The sequence below is a fragment of the Centroberyx gerrardi genome, chromosome 7 (genome assembly GCF_048128805.1).
Source record: "Centroberyx gerrardi isolate f3 chromosome 7, fCenGer3.hap1.cur.20231027, whole genome shotgun sequence".
NCBI lineage: Eukaryota > Metazoa > Chordata > Actinopteri > Beryciformes > Berycidae > Centroberyx > Centroberyx gerrardi.
The window spans coordinates 33458136-33474430 of NC_136003.1; the positions used below are offsets into that span (position 1 = coordinate 33458136).

At 42.5% G+C, this 16295-nt stretch overlaps 2 protein-coding genes across 3 annotated transcripts in view; one reads left to right on the plus strand and one right to left on the minus strand.

Annotated features, from left to right (window-relative positions):
* LOC139910014 (protein NLRC3-like) overlaps positions 1 to 16295 on the plus strand; it is a 305613-nt gene that overhangs the window by 183774 nt on the left and 105544 nt on the right. The window lies entirely within an intron of this gene.
* Positions 3009 to 16295, minus strand: part of LOC139926206 (protein NLRC3-like) — a 67029-nt gene continuing 53742 nt past the window's right edge. Inside the window, exons 2-6 of one of the 2 annotated variants that reach the window (XM_078284767.1) lie at positions 10847 to 12647; positions 10562 to 10735; positions 6063 to 6236; positions 4949 to 4995; positions 3009 to 4697 (exon numbers count right to left, since the gene is read on the minus strand). In XM_078284767.1, coding sequence (XP_078140893.1) covers positions 4099 to 4697; positions 4949 to 4995; positions 6063 to 6236; positions 10562 to 10735; positions 10847 to 12647 — 2795 coding nt within the window. In that variant the 3' untranslated portion in view covers positions 3009 to 4098. The remainder of the gene's footprint in view (positions 4698 to 4948; positions 4996 to 6062; positions 6237 to 10561; positions 10736 to 10846; positions 12648 to 16295) is intronic. The other variant, XM_078284766.1, reaches the window with a different exon arrangement.

The following is a 16295-nucleotide window of genomic DNA, read 5'->3' on the forward strand; positions in this document are numbered from 1 at the left end:
CCTAAGGCATGCTGGGTCGCAGGCTGTTAGACAGCCTGCTAGGCATTCACCTAGTGCGGGTTTGGAGTCTGATAGCTCAGGTAGCTTAGTGTATCCAATCTTGACTGTGTCCCGCCCTTACCGTGCCATCATTCGCCATCGCAGAGCCAAACATTCTCAGCATAACCTTATTCATATCGACCCTTCTGGCAGCAGCATTGACTCTACAACAAACTGTATTATGTACTCGCAAATCAGCACCATATCCCTCCCGTCTCTCCTCCCGTCGTCCTTGGCCGCCTCCCGGAACAGAAGGTAGTAACGTAATTCAGATTAAACCTATTCGCATCCCATATATTGAGCATCCCAAAACCATTAGCAACACAAAGCACATACGACTCATACAGCTTACATGCAAACAACAGTGGATACCGGTAAACTCCTGGTGCCTGTTTGTAACTGTAGTTTGTAGTAACGTACAAGTGCCACAAGATGGCTCGGCCGGCGGAAGTCTCTGGAGCGTGCCGTCGTCGATTACCGTAATTATCGTAATGCATCGCAGTAACAAAAAAACGTCTACCTAATGTACCCCAACAGAAGCAGATCAGAAAACAAGGAGGCTTCGTACTAAAATATGAGCAAATATACTTATCAAACAGAGGGAATTAGAAATAAAGGCCTGTCTCTAATATAAGCCTGCTTCCAATAAAGGCCTGGTACCCTCTGCAGTTGAGGTAAATAAAGGCCCGGGCCAATATTAGAAGAAATACGGTACTCAAATGGATGGTGAAATTCATGAATAGTTTTACTTACCTTTTTTGCAGCTTCACACAGCTTCCCATAAACGTGCTCAAATACAGCAGCTGTCTTGGGTATCATTGGGAAAGTGTTTAGCTCTCTGCATAGCTATGTACACACATAAATAGTGAGGACAGAAGACATTAAATTAGTCATATTTGGCTACGCTGGAGATCTGGCAGCACTCTTTCTGGGCTGGGGTGAAGAAGACTCTCATTGAGATCTTGAATGAGCAGCTTTGTGATTGGGTGCTGATGATCCAAGATGATGAGATGAATCGTGTCCATCTCAAGAGTCTCTCTGCATGTCACAGTTTGCCACCAGCCCTGAGGCCCCTTTGCCACCAGCCCTGAGAGTGGCCTCTCTCTTCTGGAAAGGACTCCATCTGAGCCTGGGCCAAAAGCAGCTTCTCAGCGGTTATGTAGTCAGAAGACTCACAAAGGAAGGTTACGTCCCGTGCAGTTGCCCCATGTAGGGACCTGGCTGTATCTTTGAGGAGTTCCTTCCATGTGGTAAACTTTGTGACATCAAGGAGCTTAGAGGCGAGTGTGATGGAGACATTACTGACGAAGGCTGACTTGTTGAACTTACTGTCGTCAGGTCTGGTGTCAGTGGAAGGCATAAGTGGCCATTCGTTAGGTGGTTGGTAGAGTAACTCTGGGCCTTTGTTCCACCAATGGGTGTGTGCCAACTCATTTAGCGTCAGGTGAGATGTCATCTGCTGGGTTATATGCTGAGTTCAGGTACCTCCAGTTCTGTGGAGCGGTTAGGTCCTGTATCTCTGTAATGCAGGTTCCGACAGAAACTTTGTAACGGCAAGAATCCAATTTGATCCAATACAGCACAGTCGTGGAGTCGGACCAGGGTGTGACTTGCTGGATGGTAACTGTAGGTTCAATCAGGTCATATTGGCAAGCAAGCACTTCGTGACATCCTTCATGGTGGGAACAGACATCTGAACAGGCTGAAGCTTATACCCCCAGTGTATCACAGAGGCAGTCCCAATGTAAGCCCAGTGTAGGCTCCTAGGGGGCATTGCTGGTCTGTGACAGCCACAACTCGCTGCTTTCTGATTGACCCTCAGGAGGGGGCTACTTGATGACTACAGGCTCATTGCTTGCCCACTGGCAAAGTTGAAGCTCCCTGTAAGGAGTACCTGTCATAGCCCATCCACAACTACTCTTGCCTCTTCCACATTACGGGTGCTATGTAAGTAGTGGTCAACGTAGGAGGAGCGTTCAGCAATCTATAAGGGCCATGTTCTGTGATCCTGTACATGGTACTGCAGAGCATAGATTGCACAGCAGATACTACACGTCATCCCGAAGGGCAACACCTGCCACTCATAAATACTTGGCTCTTCCGCTCTCTGCATGTCCCGCCAGAGGAAGTGTAACACTGACTTGTCAGCAGATAACAGGCAGATCTGGTGGAACATGCCTTTTATGTCCTTGCTGAGAGCCACAGCATACTCATGGAACCTGAGGAGGACGCCAAGCAAGGATGGTCCCAATATTGGCCCAGGGTGGAGCTGATCGTTCAGTGACTGATCCCAATGAATGAACAGTTAAACACAATCCGGTCCCATTATCCTCCCATTATGATGCACCATGAGATGCGGGATGAACCACGACTCTGCTTAGCTTCCTCTGTAGCAAGTCTTCTCTCTTTTCAGCAGTGAAAGCCTGACTGATCCAATACTTATTGGCAGGCTTATGCACAGATGAAACGTAGATGGTCATAGAGGCCCCTTTAAGCTACACAATTTTCTGCTGGATAGTCCTGAGATGAAGGGTCTCAGGCTGCCTGGTGAAGTGCAATTGATGTACAACATGAGGCAGAACTGTTTGCTGTAAGCCGTCATCAAGAACAGCGTACGTTTCCATCGCCTATTTGCCATTGTGCAGGACAACCATGACTTCCTATAACATTACTTCAAGATTCAATAATTTATTGCTTTGTCAACAAAAGTGATGGGAATTTGCCTCAGTGCAACTTTTAACAATAAGCTCTGAACATGAGGTAATTAACAATTCCTCCTGGTAAGATTTGTCATTGCAACACCACTCAATAATGTTAGCTGCCAACCAATTAGCCAATTTAGCTTGCGTCAGAATGGTCGTTAGAATGTTGCAAAATGAAACACCAATATTGTTCTGTTGTTACCTACAACTTATTGAGCTAATAAAGCTGGTAATGAATTGGCACGAGTCATCTTCCAGTCTGAACAATCCCATCTGTTTATTAATTAACTCCCCGCCCACACATAAAGGTTCCTACCTGAATATCACCTGATACTACAAATATCTCTGCAAATATAGAAGCAAAGAATAATGCCATGCAACACAATAATAATGAAGATAACAGAAATGACTTAAATGTGTTACATCCATGCACACAACATGCAAAAGGTGAAAAGAAAACGTGCAGCTCAGGGATGCCAGGCAAAACTCCACTCAACCTCTCTAGCTGCACAATAGTAGTTGATGCACAGCCACACATCAAAGGATAGGCTTTTATACACAAAACGTAATCTTAAGATAATCAAAACGTAACATTGCTACAAAAATGTGATGTAAATGCAATCTACTAATCTAAATGATATAATGACAAATGCAGTGTAATCTATTACTAATCTGACCACAGCAATGTAATCTCTATGCAATGTAAAGGTTATATGACTACAGAAATACAGAAATGTATTGCCATACGAAAAATATTCTCATTGTAACTGCCACTACTTCTACTACTGCTACTACTACTTCAACTTGAACTTCACAACACTGTATTTGAACTACTTTATACTCTGTACAAAAGCACACAAATTTTATTTAAAAAATATAACTTCTTATATGCATATTAAAGGAAAAACATATTTATAAGACTATGATTGTCTGAAAAGTTAATTTAGTCAACTTTTATTCTTTTATTCTGGGAAACCAAGAAATCAAGATAGGTTAGATTTAGGTTGGAGTGGTGAGATTAATAAAATATCAAATATAATAGTTCAGAAGGAAAAATATTTCTGTCAATCATCATCAACAAACTCAGATGAACAGCAATAACTTGATTCTGTCTGGTAAATATTAATTTATGTAATTTTCCAAATAAAATGTCTGTGTACATGTTTCATTTTAAAATCATGTGTGATTACCCGTCACACAGATTACATGGTTTGTTTACAGTAAAATGAGTAGTAAACCAATGAAAATGCAAACTCAAACTAATATTCCCACTTTGTGTGTATGTGTGTGGGTGTGTGTATAATGCTGTACAGAGTAAGCTATTTCTGAGCTATTAGTGAACTTCAGAATGAACCTCCTATATCTGACACAGAGACACTGAGGACATAAACAACCTAACCGCTGAGGAATGAACCCTAGATCTCAACCCAGACCCAACCTCAAACCCAAACCCAAACACCACCCTAAACCCAGGATAGAGTGGTTCAGTGAATGTGGAGTGGAAGGTGTGGATGTGGATCAGCGTGTCAGAGGAAACTCTGTAGAAGGACAGAGAGCCAGCAGACCAGTCCAGATACACTGCGACTCTGTCAGAGTCAGAGGAGCGGGGGTTTTGTATGTCTGTTCTTCTGTTATTGTGCCGGGCAGAGTAACTATTACCAGAGCATTCCAGACACCAGGACTTGTCATTCCCTCCAAGCCTGCTGTCATCAGTCCTTCCTCTCCTACTGATTCCTCTGTAAGTCACTCCTATATAAACCTCTCCTTCCCACTTTACCTCCCAGTAACAGCGACCAGTCAGACCATTTCTACACAGCAGCTGAGGCCAGAAGTCAAATCTCTCTGGGTGATCAGGATATGGCTGCTTCTCTTTCACCACTGTCACCTTTCTGTTGTCTTCAGACAGGAAGAGGTTTCTGTTTGCTGTGTTTGGGTCCAGAGTGAGTTCACAGGCATCTGATGGAGAGAACAAGACTCAATACAGCAGCAGATTCTCATCTAATACACCTGTTGTGTTTATTTTCTGTTGGTTTATTAACAGCCTGTCAATTAATTTAACAGTTTTCATTACATGTCAGCCGTCATCTTTATCCACAGTAGGATGTGAATGAATGGACATCACATACTGCTGTGTGAATGGACTTTCTATCTAAATAGTTGAATGTGTGTTGATTTGTTTTCATGAATCAAACTAAATACACACTTACATTTCCTCAGACCTGGTTTCAACCTCTGCACTCCACCATGGTCCACACTGGGGGAATAAACAAAGTCAGACCAGCAGATTCTCTTTGATGATGGAAACATGAACATTTAATAACAGTCAGAACTATGCAGGGCAGGAATTATAGCCTACCACGGCCAAACAGCCAGTGCCGTGGATGCCCCTTCTAAAATGAACTATCCACACGGCCAGTTTGGCATGCCGTGTTTTGAACTGGCCATTGTGCCCTTAAAAGAAAGTTGTGGATTTCCTCATTTAAAACTACATGCCACGCAGCAAATAAACAAACTCACGTTTCCCAGTGTCTCCGTCATCACCAACAGTAGCGCGAGATTTCTCCCACTACCGCAAATATATGTGTAACGTTAACGTAAACATTAACAGCTAATTATTAATTAAACTGAGAGGGAGAGAGAGAAGCCATCGCTAACTGCTAAGCTATCGCTAAATGCTAAGCTAAGTAACTAGCAGATCTGAAAAGCGTGTAAACAACTGTGGGATTAGAGAGAAAGTCGCTAAAAGAAGGAGAGAGCTATGAGTGCTTGAGCAGAACTAGTGTAAGTTTAAATGTACAGCGGGTAATTAGCCGCTGTAATGAAGAATATAGCAAAATTAACCGGGTTGAGAGCAGCAAAAACGCTATCAGTAGCATGCATGAGGCGTTTAGGGAACATTGTAGCATCTACCGATAGTCTACATGTGAGGTTTAGGGGACATCTGTAATTTGTAGCTACAGAAAATAACCTGGGTTACACTTACATTATCGTGTGTTACTGAACATGTGACTAACTTTACAGTCTGAGCCATCGTACATATGTGCTGTATCACACTGCAGCACTTAATTTTTCTATTAGGGTATTTATTTTGTTGAGGAAAAAGGACTTAATAACCATTGGTTTTGGCCTTGGTGCCTTACATTTTGGCCGCGATGCCCCAATAAATTTGTATTTATCAAAGGCCAAAGTGGCCTTGCCCTAAAAATGACTTAATTCCAGGCCTGCTACTGTCAAACATTAATCAATATTCCTCAGCTTCTCAGTGTGACAGAGAAAATGTGTGTGACTCTCAGCCTTCTAGCAGACGTTGCCTCTCCAGACCTGAGAGAGTCCAGTCTCCAGTGTGGATCCTCCAGTCCAGCAGAGAGCAGCTTCACTCCTGAGGCACCTGGATGATTGTAGCTCAGGTCCAGCTCTCTCAGATGGGAGGGGTTGGAGCTCAGAGCTGAGGCCAGAGAAGCACAGCCTTCCTCTGTGAGCAGACAGCCTGACAGCCTGCACACACACACACACACACACACACACACACAATTAAATGATTTATTTATGTCCACACAAATACAAGCATACAAAGGACATTAACATTATAAATGCGGCCAAATATTAGGAGTCAGTCAGTTACATAAGTGCCAACCACGTTGATTTCCAAAAAATGATAATGTGTCCAGTAAGCTACAGAACGTATGTTGGCCGCCCAATAATAAAAGCGAAAACAAGGGAGCGCATCCCTCCACACTGTTTAGATCTCTGGAGAAAAGCTCTCTGTAACTGCGGTTGTTTACTATTCCAAATATATAATGAAATCATAGAGTCTAGAGATTTAAAAGTAGGAAGCAGGAATGAATACAGGCAGACATTGGAATAGGTACAAGAATTTAGGGAGCACCGTCATCTTGATTGAATTTACACGTCCAACAAGGGAAAGGGGAAGGGGGGACCATATACCTAAATCTTGCTTAGTTTGATTAAATAATTTAACAAAGTTAAAAAGAGCAATGGGCTCAAAGGACAGCCTTGTCTTGATCCACGGTGCAAGTCAAAGGGGTCTAAGTATCGGATGTTTGTCAAGATAATAGCTGAAGGGGATGAGTAAAACAATCTAACCCAAGAAATAAATACTGTGCCAAATCCAAATTTTCCTAAGGTGAAAAAAAAGGTAATCCCATTCTACTCTGTCGAATGCCTTCTCTGCATCCATTGAGAGAGGACATTCTGAATCACACTGTTTTGGGGAATAAATTATATTAAACAGGCGAAGAAGGAGTAACGGTTTCTAATAAAGCCAGTTTGATCTGGAGATACCACAGTAGGAAGAGCGTCCTCTAATCTACAGGCCAGAACTTTAGCTAAGATTTTGTAATCTGTAAAATTGGCCTATATGAACCGCACTCCATAGGGTCCTTTCCTTTCTTAGCAAGCAGTGTGATACAGGCCTGATTAAGGGAAGGCGGGAGAGATCCTGCTTTCAAAGACTCCAAGTAAACGTCAACTAAAAAAGACGAGAGTAAGGGAGAAAACTTCTTATATAAAATTCGGACGGCAGCCCGTCGGGGCCTGGAGATTTCCCGGACTGCATTGAAGAGATGGCCTCCATTACCTCCTGCTGTGTTATGGGTTTTTCTAAACTAGCCACTTGAGTCAAAGATAAACAGGGAACCTGAATATCCTTAAAAAAGTTTTCCATAGTCGCAGAATCAGTAGTACACTCAGGGGCGAATTCACAAAGAATGGATTGCGGCCGCTAATAGCACCATGAATTGCGCATCATTTGCACCCGCTATTTGCTCCGTCTCAAGGACCGATTCACAAAAGATATTGCGCTAATGATATGCCAGCGCAAACGCGCCCATAACCTGTTGCAGCTGAGCGCAATTTGCCCCTGTTTTGCGTCTGATTGCAATTGCCAATGTGGCAAAGTATAAACGTTGCCTTTGCGCGAAGAACACAGTAGACAGGACAATGGCAGAGAGAAAGAGAAAAATGAAATTTTTAGACCGCGAGCTGCAAGTCCTGACAGACGAGGTGCAGAGGCATTCCTCAAAACTTCAGGCAAGAAATTTAACCGGGACTGCGAGAAACCATATTTGGGATTTAATATCCCAGTCTGTCAGTGCTGTTGGTGTTTCCAAACGCATCTTCAGACTGCAAAAGAAGATAGCATGATTTGAAGCGGAGAACAAAGGAGAATGTAGGGGAGCTTTATTCATTTATTTTTCATGACACAATTGCATCCTGTCACTGCATCCTTTGTTTGTCATTGCATCTCACTGCATCCCAAAATAAACTAGAAGGGCACTCGTGAGCGCAGACCTCTGCCAAGGCCTATCCAGTCTTCTATGATATGCAAATGTGCAAGCGCAACCAATATACGGATCCGCTCCAAAATGTAATGGGTTCTTCCTTGGCCCATGCTACACCCTTCCACGAAGTTTCATGAAAATCGGGCCAGTAGTTTTTCCGTAATCCTGCTGACAGACAGACAAACAAACACACAAACGAACAGCACTGAAAACATAACCTCCTTGGCGAAGGTAATACTGTATATGAGTTTGAGCGGAGCTGTCCATGGTGCTGAATCTTTAGGCCAAAATAAAGCCCACTGTGCTGACTAGTGAGATAAGTGAAAATATTTTCAGAGTGAGAAATTCAGTTGTATTGATTGTTTGGTTGTACTGATTTATTTGCTTTCGTTTGTGAAGCAATCTGTGTTAAAGTTCTATAGTAATAATAATAATAATGTCAAAATATTATTTACAGACTGTATTTACAGACAATCTTATTTTTTAGGTCACACCAAGGTGGAATTGTTGCAGAGACATTTGCAAGGTCAATTCAATTCAATTCTCAGTTAAATCAGCAAGTGATAAAGTCTGGGCGTGACTCCCCTTATAAATGCGCTTCAGTTACCACCAACTCTCTGAAGACGCTAATAATTTCACTCTAACTGCGTGTGGCAATTAGCGCGGACCTTTGTGAATTGGACTGTTTTTGCAGTGAGGCTCATTTGCATAGAAAGGGGCCAATTTTGCGCCAAATGTATGCATATTACCTAATTTAAATACGTGCAAATAGCACAGGAGCACCGAGACGCCATTTGCGTGGCAGCGCAGTTAGCGGGGCATTTCACCCTTTGCGAGCGCTTTGTGAATTAGACGGTTTCTTTTTGTCTTATTTGCACAGGTTTAGCGTCAGCAAAAGCCGCGCAATCGTTTTGTGAATTCGCCCCTCAGATGTGTAGAGTTTGGAAATAAAAGCCCTTAAATCTAAATCTAAAACGAAATCTTCTGATCCGAGGAGATCCTTCTGTCCTCCATATAGATCCCACTGATAGTTTGTTTAGACCTGGCACCTTTCAGTTGATTAGACAATATTTTCCCTGCTTTATCACTGTGTTTGTAAAAAGTGCTTTTGTTTCTAAGTAACAAATTTTCGACGTGGTGTGAAGTTATAAGGTCAAATTCCTCCTTATGTTCCCTATACAAATTTGGAGATGGTGAATGTGCATATTCTTTATCAATTTGTACAATACGTTTAATAAGGTTAATTCAATACCATTGACCACGACATTCTTATTGACAGACTCAAGAGTTGGGTGGGCATCTGGTTAAATACGATGTGCCTCAAGGTTAAATTCTAGGTCTGATTCTGTTTTCTATGTGTATGTTTCCCCTTGGTCAAATCATTCGTCGCCATGGCATACAATTTCATTGCTATAGGGACGACACTCAGTTGTACCTGTCAGTTAAGCCCAATAGCCCCAGTAAGTTGGCCCCTCTATTTGAATGTGGCCGGATGGCCGAAAATTTCCTTCAACTCAATTCTGACAAAATGGAAGCTCTTGTGATTGCCCCCTGAATGCATAACTAGTCAGATTCTGCCCTCCCTCGGCCATTTCACTCAAAATATGAAGTCTGTATCCAAAAATCAAGGAGTTATTTTAGACTCCTTTTAAACTTGAACTTTGAGCAACATGCCAAAATACTAGTGCAATCTTGTTTTTTCCAGCTTAGGAACATTGCAAAAATTACATCAAATCTGTCATCAAAACTTTTAATGACACAGAGAAAATTATTCATGCCTTCATTTCAGCTTGGCTGGATTACTGTAACTCATTGTTTTCCTGTCTTAATCAAAAAGTTCTGGATCGGCTTCAAATGGTGCAAAATTCTGCAGCCAGGCTTTTGGGACTAGGAGACGAGTTCATATCACCCCCATTTTAGCATCTCTACACTGGTTACCTGTCCAATTTAGAATCAGTTTTAAGATTTTATTGATAACTTTTAAAGCACTACAGGGCTTGGCGCCTAGCTACATTTCTAACCTTTTAACCCCCTATGAGCCAGTGCACAGATGCAGAGTGCACAGCCTGAGATCCTCGGGCAGGGCCCTCTTGGCTGTTCCTCAGTCCAGGTTTTGGTCTAAAGGTGACTGGGCTTTGGCTGTTAGGGCCCCAAGACTCTGGAATGCCCTGCCTGAGGAGATCAGGTTGGCAGACTCAGTGTCTTCCTTTAAAACACTGTTGAAAACGTTTTTTTATCGGAAGGCCTTTATATAATCACTCTAACCGATGAATTTGGTGTGACTATGGTTTTATGTTTTATCTTAACATTGCTTTTATCACCTTTTGTATTGATCTGTTTGTGTGAAGCACTTTGTGACATTTGTTTCATAAAGTGCTACATAAATAAATTATTATTATTATTATTATTATTATTTTTATTATTATTATTATTATATTGGTCGATAATATCAGCTCACCGATTAATTGTCCGGGCCCTAATTTAAATGGTCATGTGTTGAGCAGGTTGAGGAATCCTGACCTGAGAGTTTCCAGTCTACAGTGTGGACTCTCCAGTCCAGCAGAGAGCAGCTTCAGTCCTGAATCCTGCAGGTCGTTGTTACTCAGGTCCAGCTCTCTCAGACTAGAGGACTGGGAGCTGAGAACTGAGGCCAGAGCTTCACAGCTTCTCTCTGACAGATTACAGTCACTCAGCCTGAAGGAGAATTAGTGATGAAGACAAATAACAACTTTAAAAATGTTTCCATTTTCTATTCACATCACATTTGATAAAGCTAATACAGTATACAGTTATCTATCCACCTACAGAGATATATTGGAGGCTTTGACCACTGGCAGCAGCCTCAGAAGAGCCTCCTCTGAAGCAGAGTATTTCTTCAGGTCAAACACATCCAGCTTCTCTTCTGATGACAGTAAGATGAAGACCAGAGCCGACCACTGAGCAGGGGAGAGTCTGTCTGTGGAGAGAGTTCCTGATCTCAGGTACTGTTGGATCTCCTCCACTAGAGAATGGTCATTCAGCTCATTCAGACAGTGGAACAGATTGATGCTTCTCTCTGGAGAAGGATTCTCCCTGATCTTCTTCTTGATGTACTCAACCGTCTCCTCATTGGTCTGTGAGCTACTTCCTGCCTGTGCCAACAGGCCTCGTAGGAGATTCTGATTGGTCTGCAGTGAAAGACCCAGGAGGAAGCGGAGGAACAAGTCCAGGTTTCCATTTGGACTCTTTAAGGCCTTGTCCACAGCACTCTGGTAGAGGTATTTTACTGCAGATTTGTTCTTGAATAGCATAGACCACCAGGAGGATGATTGTGCTTCTGACAGCAGATTGACACCAGTGTTTATGAATGTCATAATTGCATAAACAGCAGCCAGAAACTCCTGCATGCTCAGATGGACAAAGCAGAACACCTTGTCCTTGTACAGCTCACACTCCTCTTTAAAGATCTGTGTGAACACTCCTGAGTACACTGAGGCTGCTCTGATATCAATGCCACACTCTGTCAGGTCGGCTTCATAGAAGATCAGGTTGCCTTTCTCCAGCTGCTCAAAAGCCAGTTTTCCCAGAGAGAGAATCATCTTCCTGCTCTCTGTAGTCCAGTGTGGATCTGTCTCATCTCTCCCATGATACTTGACATTCTGCAGTTTGGACTGAACCACCAGGAAGTGGATGTACATCTCAGTCAGGGTCTTGGGCAGGTCTTCTCTCTCACTGGTTTTCAACACATGGTCCAGAACTGTAGCAGTGATCCAGCAGAAGACTGGGATGTGGCACATGATGTGGAGGCTTCGTGAAGTCTTGATGTGGGAGATGATTCTTCTGGCCTGCTCCTCATCTCTGAATCTCTTCCTGAAGTACTCCTCCTTCTGTGGGTCAGTGAAGCCTCTCACCTCTGTCACCATGTCAACACACTCAGGAGGGATCTGATTGGCTGCTGCAGGTCGTGTGGTTATCCAGAGGCGAGCAGAGGGAAGCAGTTTCCCCTTGATGAGGTTTGTCAGCAGCACATCCACTGAGGTTGACTCTGTAACATCAGTCAGGATCTCGTTGTTCTGGAAGTCTAGAGGAAGTCGACACTCATCCAGACCGTCAAAGATGAACACAACCTGGAACTTGTCAAACCTGCAGATTCCTGCTTCTTTGGTCTCAGTAAAGAAGTGATGAAGAAGTTTCACCAAGCTGTACTTTTTCCCTTTCAGCAGATTCAGCTCTCGGAAAGTGAATGGAAATGTGAACTGTATATCCTGGTTGGCTTTGTCTTCAGCCCAGTCCAGAGTGAACTTCTGTGTTAAGACTGTTTTCCCAATGCCAGCCACTCCCTTTGTCATCACTGTTCTCATTGATTCATCTTGTCCAGGTACGGGTTTAAAGATATCTTCACTTTTGATTATGTTTTCTGGTCTCACTGGTTTCCTGGATGCTGTTTCAATCTGTCTGACTTCATGTTCATTGTTGACCTCTCCAGCCTCTTCCTCTGTGATGTGGAGCTCTGTGTAGATCTCGTTCAGAAGAATCGACTTTCCTGATTTTGTGATTCCTTCAAACAAAAGCTGGAACTCCTTCTTCATGTTGGATTTGAGTCTATGCTGGCATTCAGCAAAAGTCTCTGAATGAATAAACAACAGATGACATCAGTAAGAGGATGTTATAGTAAATATGAGTAATGCAAACACTTTGTGGTAAATGTCCACATTCCCAACTCCATGGAATCTATTCAGCTCATTACTGGTGGGTGGACAAGCAGATCCTAACTGGGTATAAGGTTGTAGAGTTGTTCATTATTACTCAAAAAAGAAAATACATGAACACAGTTGTGCCAGTTTTGCTGTTTTCACTCAAAAGGCAGCCTGTCTCTTTTCACACATCTATTGTCTAGATGTGGGCAAACAAAATTACACTTAAAAATGATACAGCTCCCACTCTACATAAATTGTTGGTATAAAGCGTTGTACAATAAATCATTTTATGTGATGCATGATTGCATAATGTGCCATGTCTATCTTTTTCACTTCCCATTTGGTAATCTTCCCACAACTTGCCTTTGGGTCCTGAGCTGGTGTTTGATAAATGCTGCACTAGATCATTCCTGTTGATCTTCCTTAAAACCTCTTTGGTCAAATCCAGAGTGTATTCGCTGTAGGTCTGCACCATCTGATCCACTGTGTCCTGCCTGTCTGCCTTCTCCAGTCGGCTCTTTGGGATGGCTGGGAAACCTTCCAGGATGTCAGTCTGCTGCAGGAACCACTTGAATTTCTTGAACTCCTCATTGTCCAAATCCTCCAAAGTTCCCAAGAGCAGCTCTACAGGCGTCGCCATTGTTGCTCCCTGGTAAAATGAGGAAATATTCAACTCAAAGAACAATGTAATTTCTCCACAGGAATTACTACGGTTCATTTAATTGGATCTCATCAATACCAGTGTTTTAGACATGGGGATCTTGTAAGATTACCTTATCAGCCAGGTCACACAAGTGATCAGTAATGTAATGTTGTTCTATTGTCTGATAGATGATGGTCTCATATCTGCCCCTTCATGACAAACACACAGTACTTGTATACATATGCATTTCTTCAGCAAGGTCAGAGTACAGGCTAATTCCCTTTTTTCTCTTTCCATTTCCCTTTTTTTCTGTGAACTAGTAAATATCTTTCTCTTTTCACTTGGTTGAAACTCTTTCCAGCATCCAGCTGCCAAAGACTGGAATGAGCTACAAAAACACTTCAAAGTTTTCTGTTCTGTCAATAGTTGAATGGAAAATGAGGATTCTTTTTTATAAAAATGTAGACTCAGCACAAGCTAGGGAACCCAGGGAAAACAGAATTGTGTTTCCATGTCTTGCGGTTCAGAAGTTACAGGCCAAAATGTGAGTTTGGTTGTTATAGATGGTGGCGCTGAGATGTTGCCTGAGTAGTGGGTGAGATATATGCCAAGTTTGTTTGCTGTAGCTGTTATGGTTTCTGAGCTGCAGATACTTTTAGTGGAGAAAATGAGGAAGAAGGTGAATCTGAGCAAAAGCAATAATAAAAGAAAATAATAAAGAAAGCCTACACATTTTGAATATATGTGTTTCCAGATATACTGGAGTTTTACCTGTCTTGCTAGGAAGTCTGATACAGGGACCCTTCACTACATCTGAACAGGATCAGAGTGGAATACCAGAGTCACTTTTGGATGAGATTTGATTCCTCCTGAGGTTTCAAAGAAAAAATAAATTATCCTTCATCTCTACATGTGAAAACACAGAGCGAGCATTTTAACTGCACTTTCACTTCTCTTCTTTACTATGAAATTCAATGTAGAAAAAAAATGGTGACATTGTAAAAGAAGATTGTGTGAAATGGAGAGTATATCAGTGTTGAGAAAGTGGTGTTGTTTTGTACACTCAGTGTATTAACAGTGGATCAAACTTCAGTCAATCTTATCCAAGCTGTCAGGCCTCATGACTTCCTTATATCTCACCAGTGAAATGAGGCGTGACAACAGTCTAACTTGTGACCTGGTGTTGATTTTATCTGGCAACACTAAAATAAAACATGGAAAACATTCTTAGAGAAGGTTCAGTTTGGCCCCAACTATAAATTGATTTGCAATTAACGGATGAATATTCACATCTGTGAGCATCGAATACACATCTTGAAAGATTTCACAACATCATCATATACACAGTCATACAGTCGTACAAACACAACACAATTCTCCATACTTCATGTATCAAACATGTCTAATGTTTCCTGGTAGGATCCTTACCTGGTGAACTCACATCCTGATCAAGTCAAACAGACGTTCTAATGTCATCTGTAGAGGAAACACTGACAGACGTTGCTTCCTTTTTTTTGTCAGTCGTGTGTCTGCACACCCAGAAGAGAAGGAGGGAGCGGGCCCTCCAGTACTGCCAGCCAATCAGAGCAGGGGCTCTTTCAATACCAAAAGTATTGACTGGAAGCAACCGCCTCCTCCAAGGGTGCCAACTCTCTTCACTTAGCCAACCACAAGCCCCGTGACACTGTGTATTTGAGGTGTGTGTGTGTGTGTGTGTGTGTGTGTGCGGGTGTAGTTTGCACTTGATATAAAGCAGTGGGACCTGGGCGGTTTACACCCGTCATGTGACCGGGAGTGCACCGGGCGTCCTAGGAGTGCACCCATGCTCACATTGCCCAGGCCGACCTCAAATCAGACTCCATTTTATTCTGCCTTCCCCGCCATCCCTAATGAACACACACAAATAAACCAGTGGCCTCATACATGGTAGGAGATGCCTTTTAAAAACCTGTTGACTTGATCTCCATTTATTTTCCTTGTAATTTGTAAATACAGAGCGGCATGGCTGACACAGCTGATGTCAGTCACCTGTTTTCTACAGCTGAACCTCCTAAACTGAGGTCAGACTATGGAGTGAATATAGTACAAGTACTTTTCACAAATGTGAATAAAGTTTTAAGTGAAAAAAAAATTCATACACTTGTGATTGAAGATTCGTGAGTATAAATGTTTATCCACAAACGCACACAGTTGTGTCTCACAAGTACAAAACCTGTACTGAGTCAGAGATCTGCATCTGTGCATTTGTCTCATCCTGAGGATGCAAACCGATGACGAGACACAAATCTTTTGCACTATTATTCTGTAGGAAGTGGGGGGAAATCTACATGTACATCCACCAATAAAACTGAAGTTTCCCATAGCCAATCAGTGTAAGAGTTTGTAACAACCAATCAATGAGCAGCATAATTATCCTTTGACCTTTCAATGTTGGCAAGTGCAGGAAAGAGAGATGTGCATCTTTTCTTCTCAGTACAGAAAAGGAGGAAGTATTGTGGAGGCGGACAGGACAGCTCTGACTCCCAGACAGGAAGGACCTCAGTTTCAGAATAAAAGCCTTAGTGTTTGCCAGTCTGAACTAGTGATGCAAAGTTCAGCTCTTTTATGAGATTCAGTTCTTTGAGTCAGTGGATTCATTGGATTCAGTTGGTCATTATGACGAGTGAGAGAGGGGAGACTTCTGGTGAACGATGAACGACAGTTGAAAGAGTGACTTGGCTTCATATGATTCTCTGAGTTGTGTGTGATGTAATGTTTACCCAGTACCACTAGAGGGCAGCCTGCTCTCCTGAAAGTGGATAACAGAGTGTCTTTCAACCAATGAGAATCACTTAGACTCAATCAATGCTTTTAATTTATTGAATCTGCATACACTCCAGCTCTATACTTGTTCTAGTAGCAGCAGCAGTATATTGCTGTAATGACTGGCCAGAAG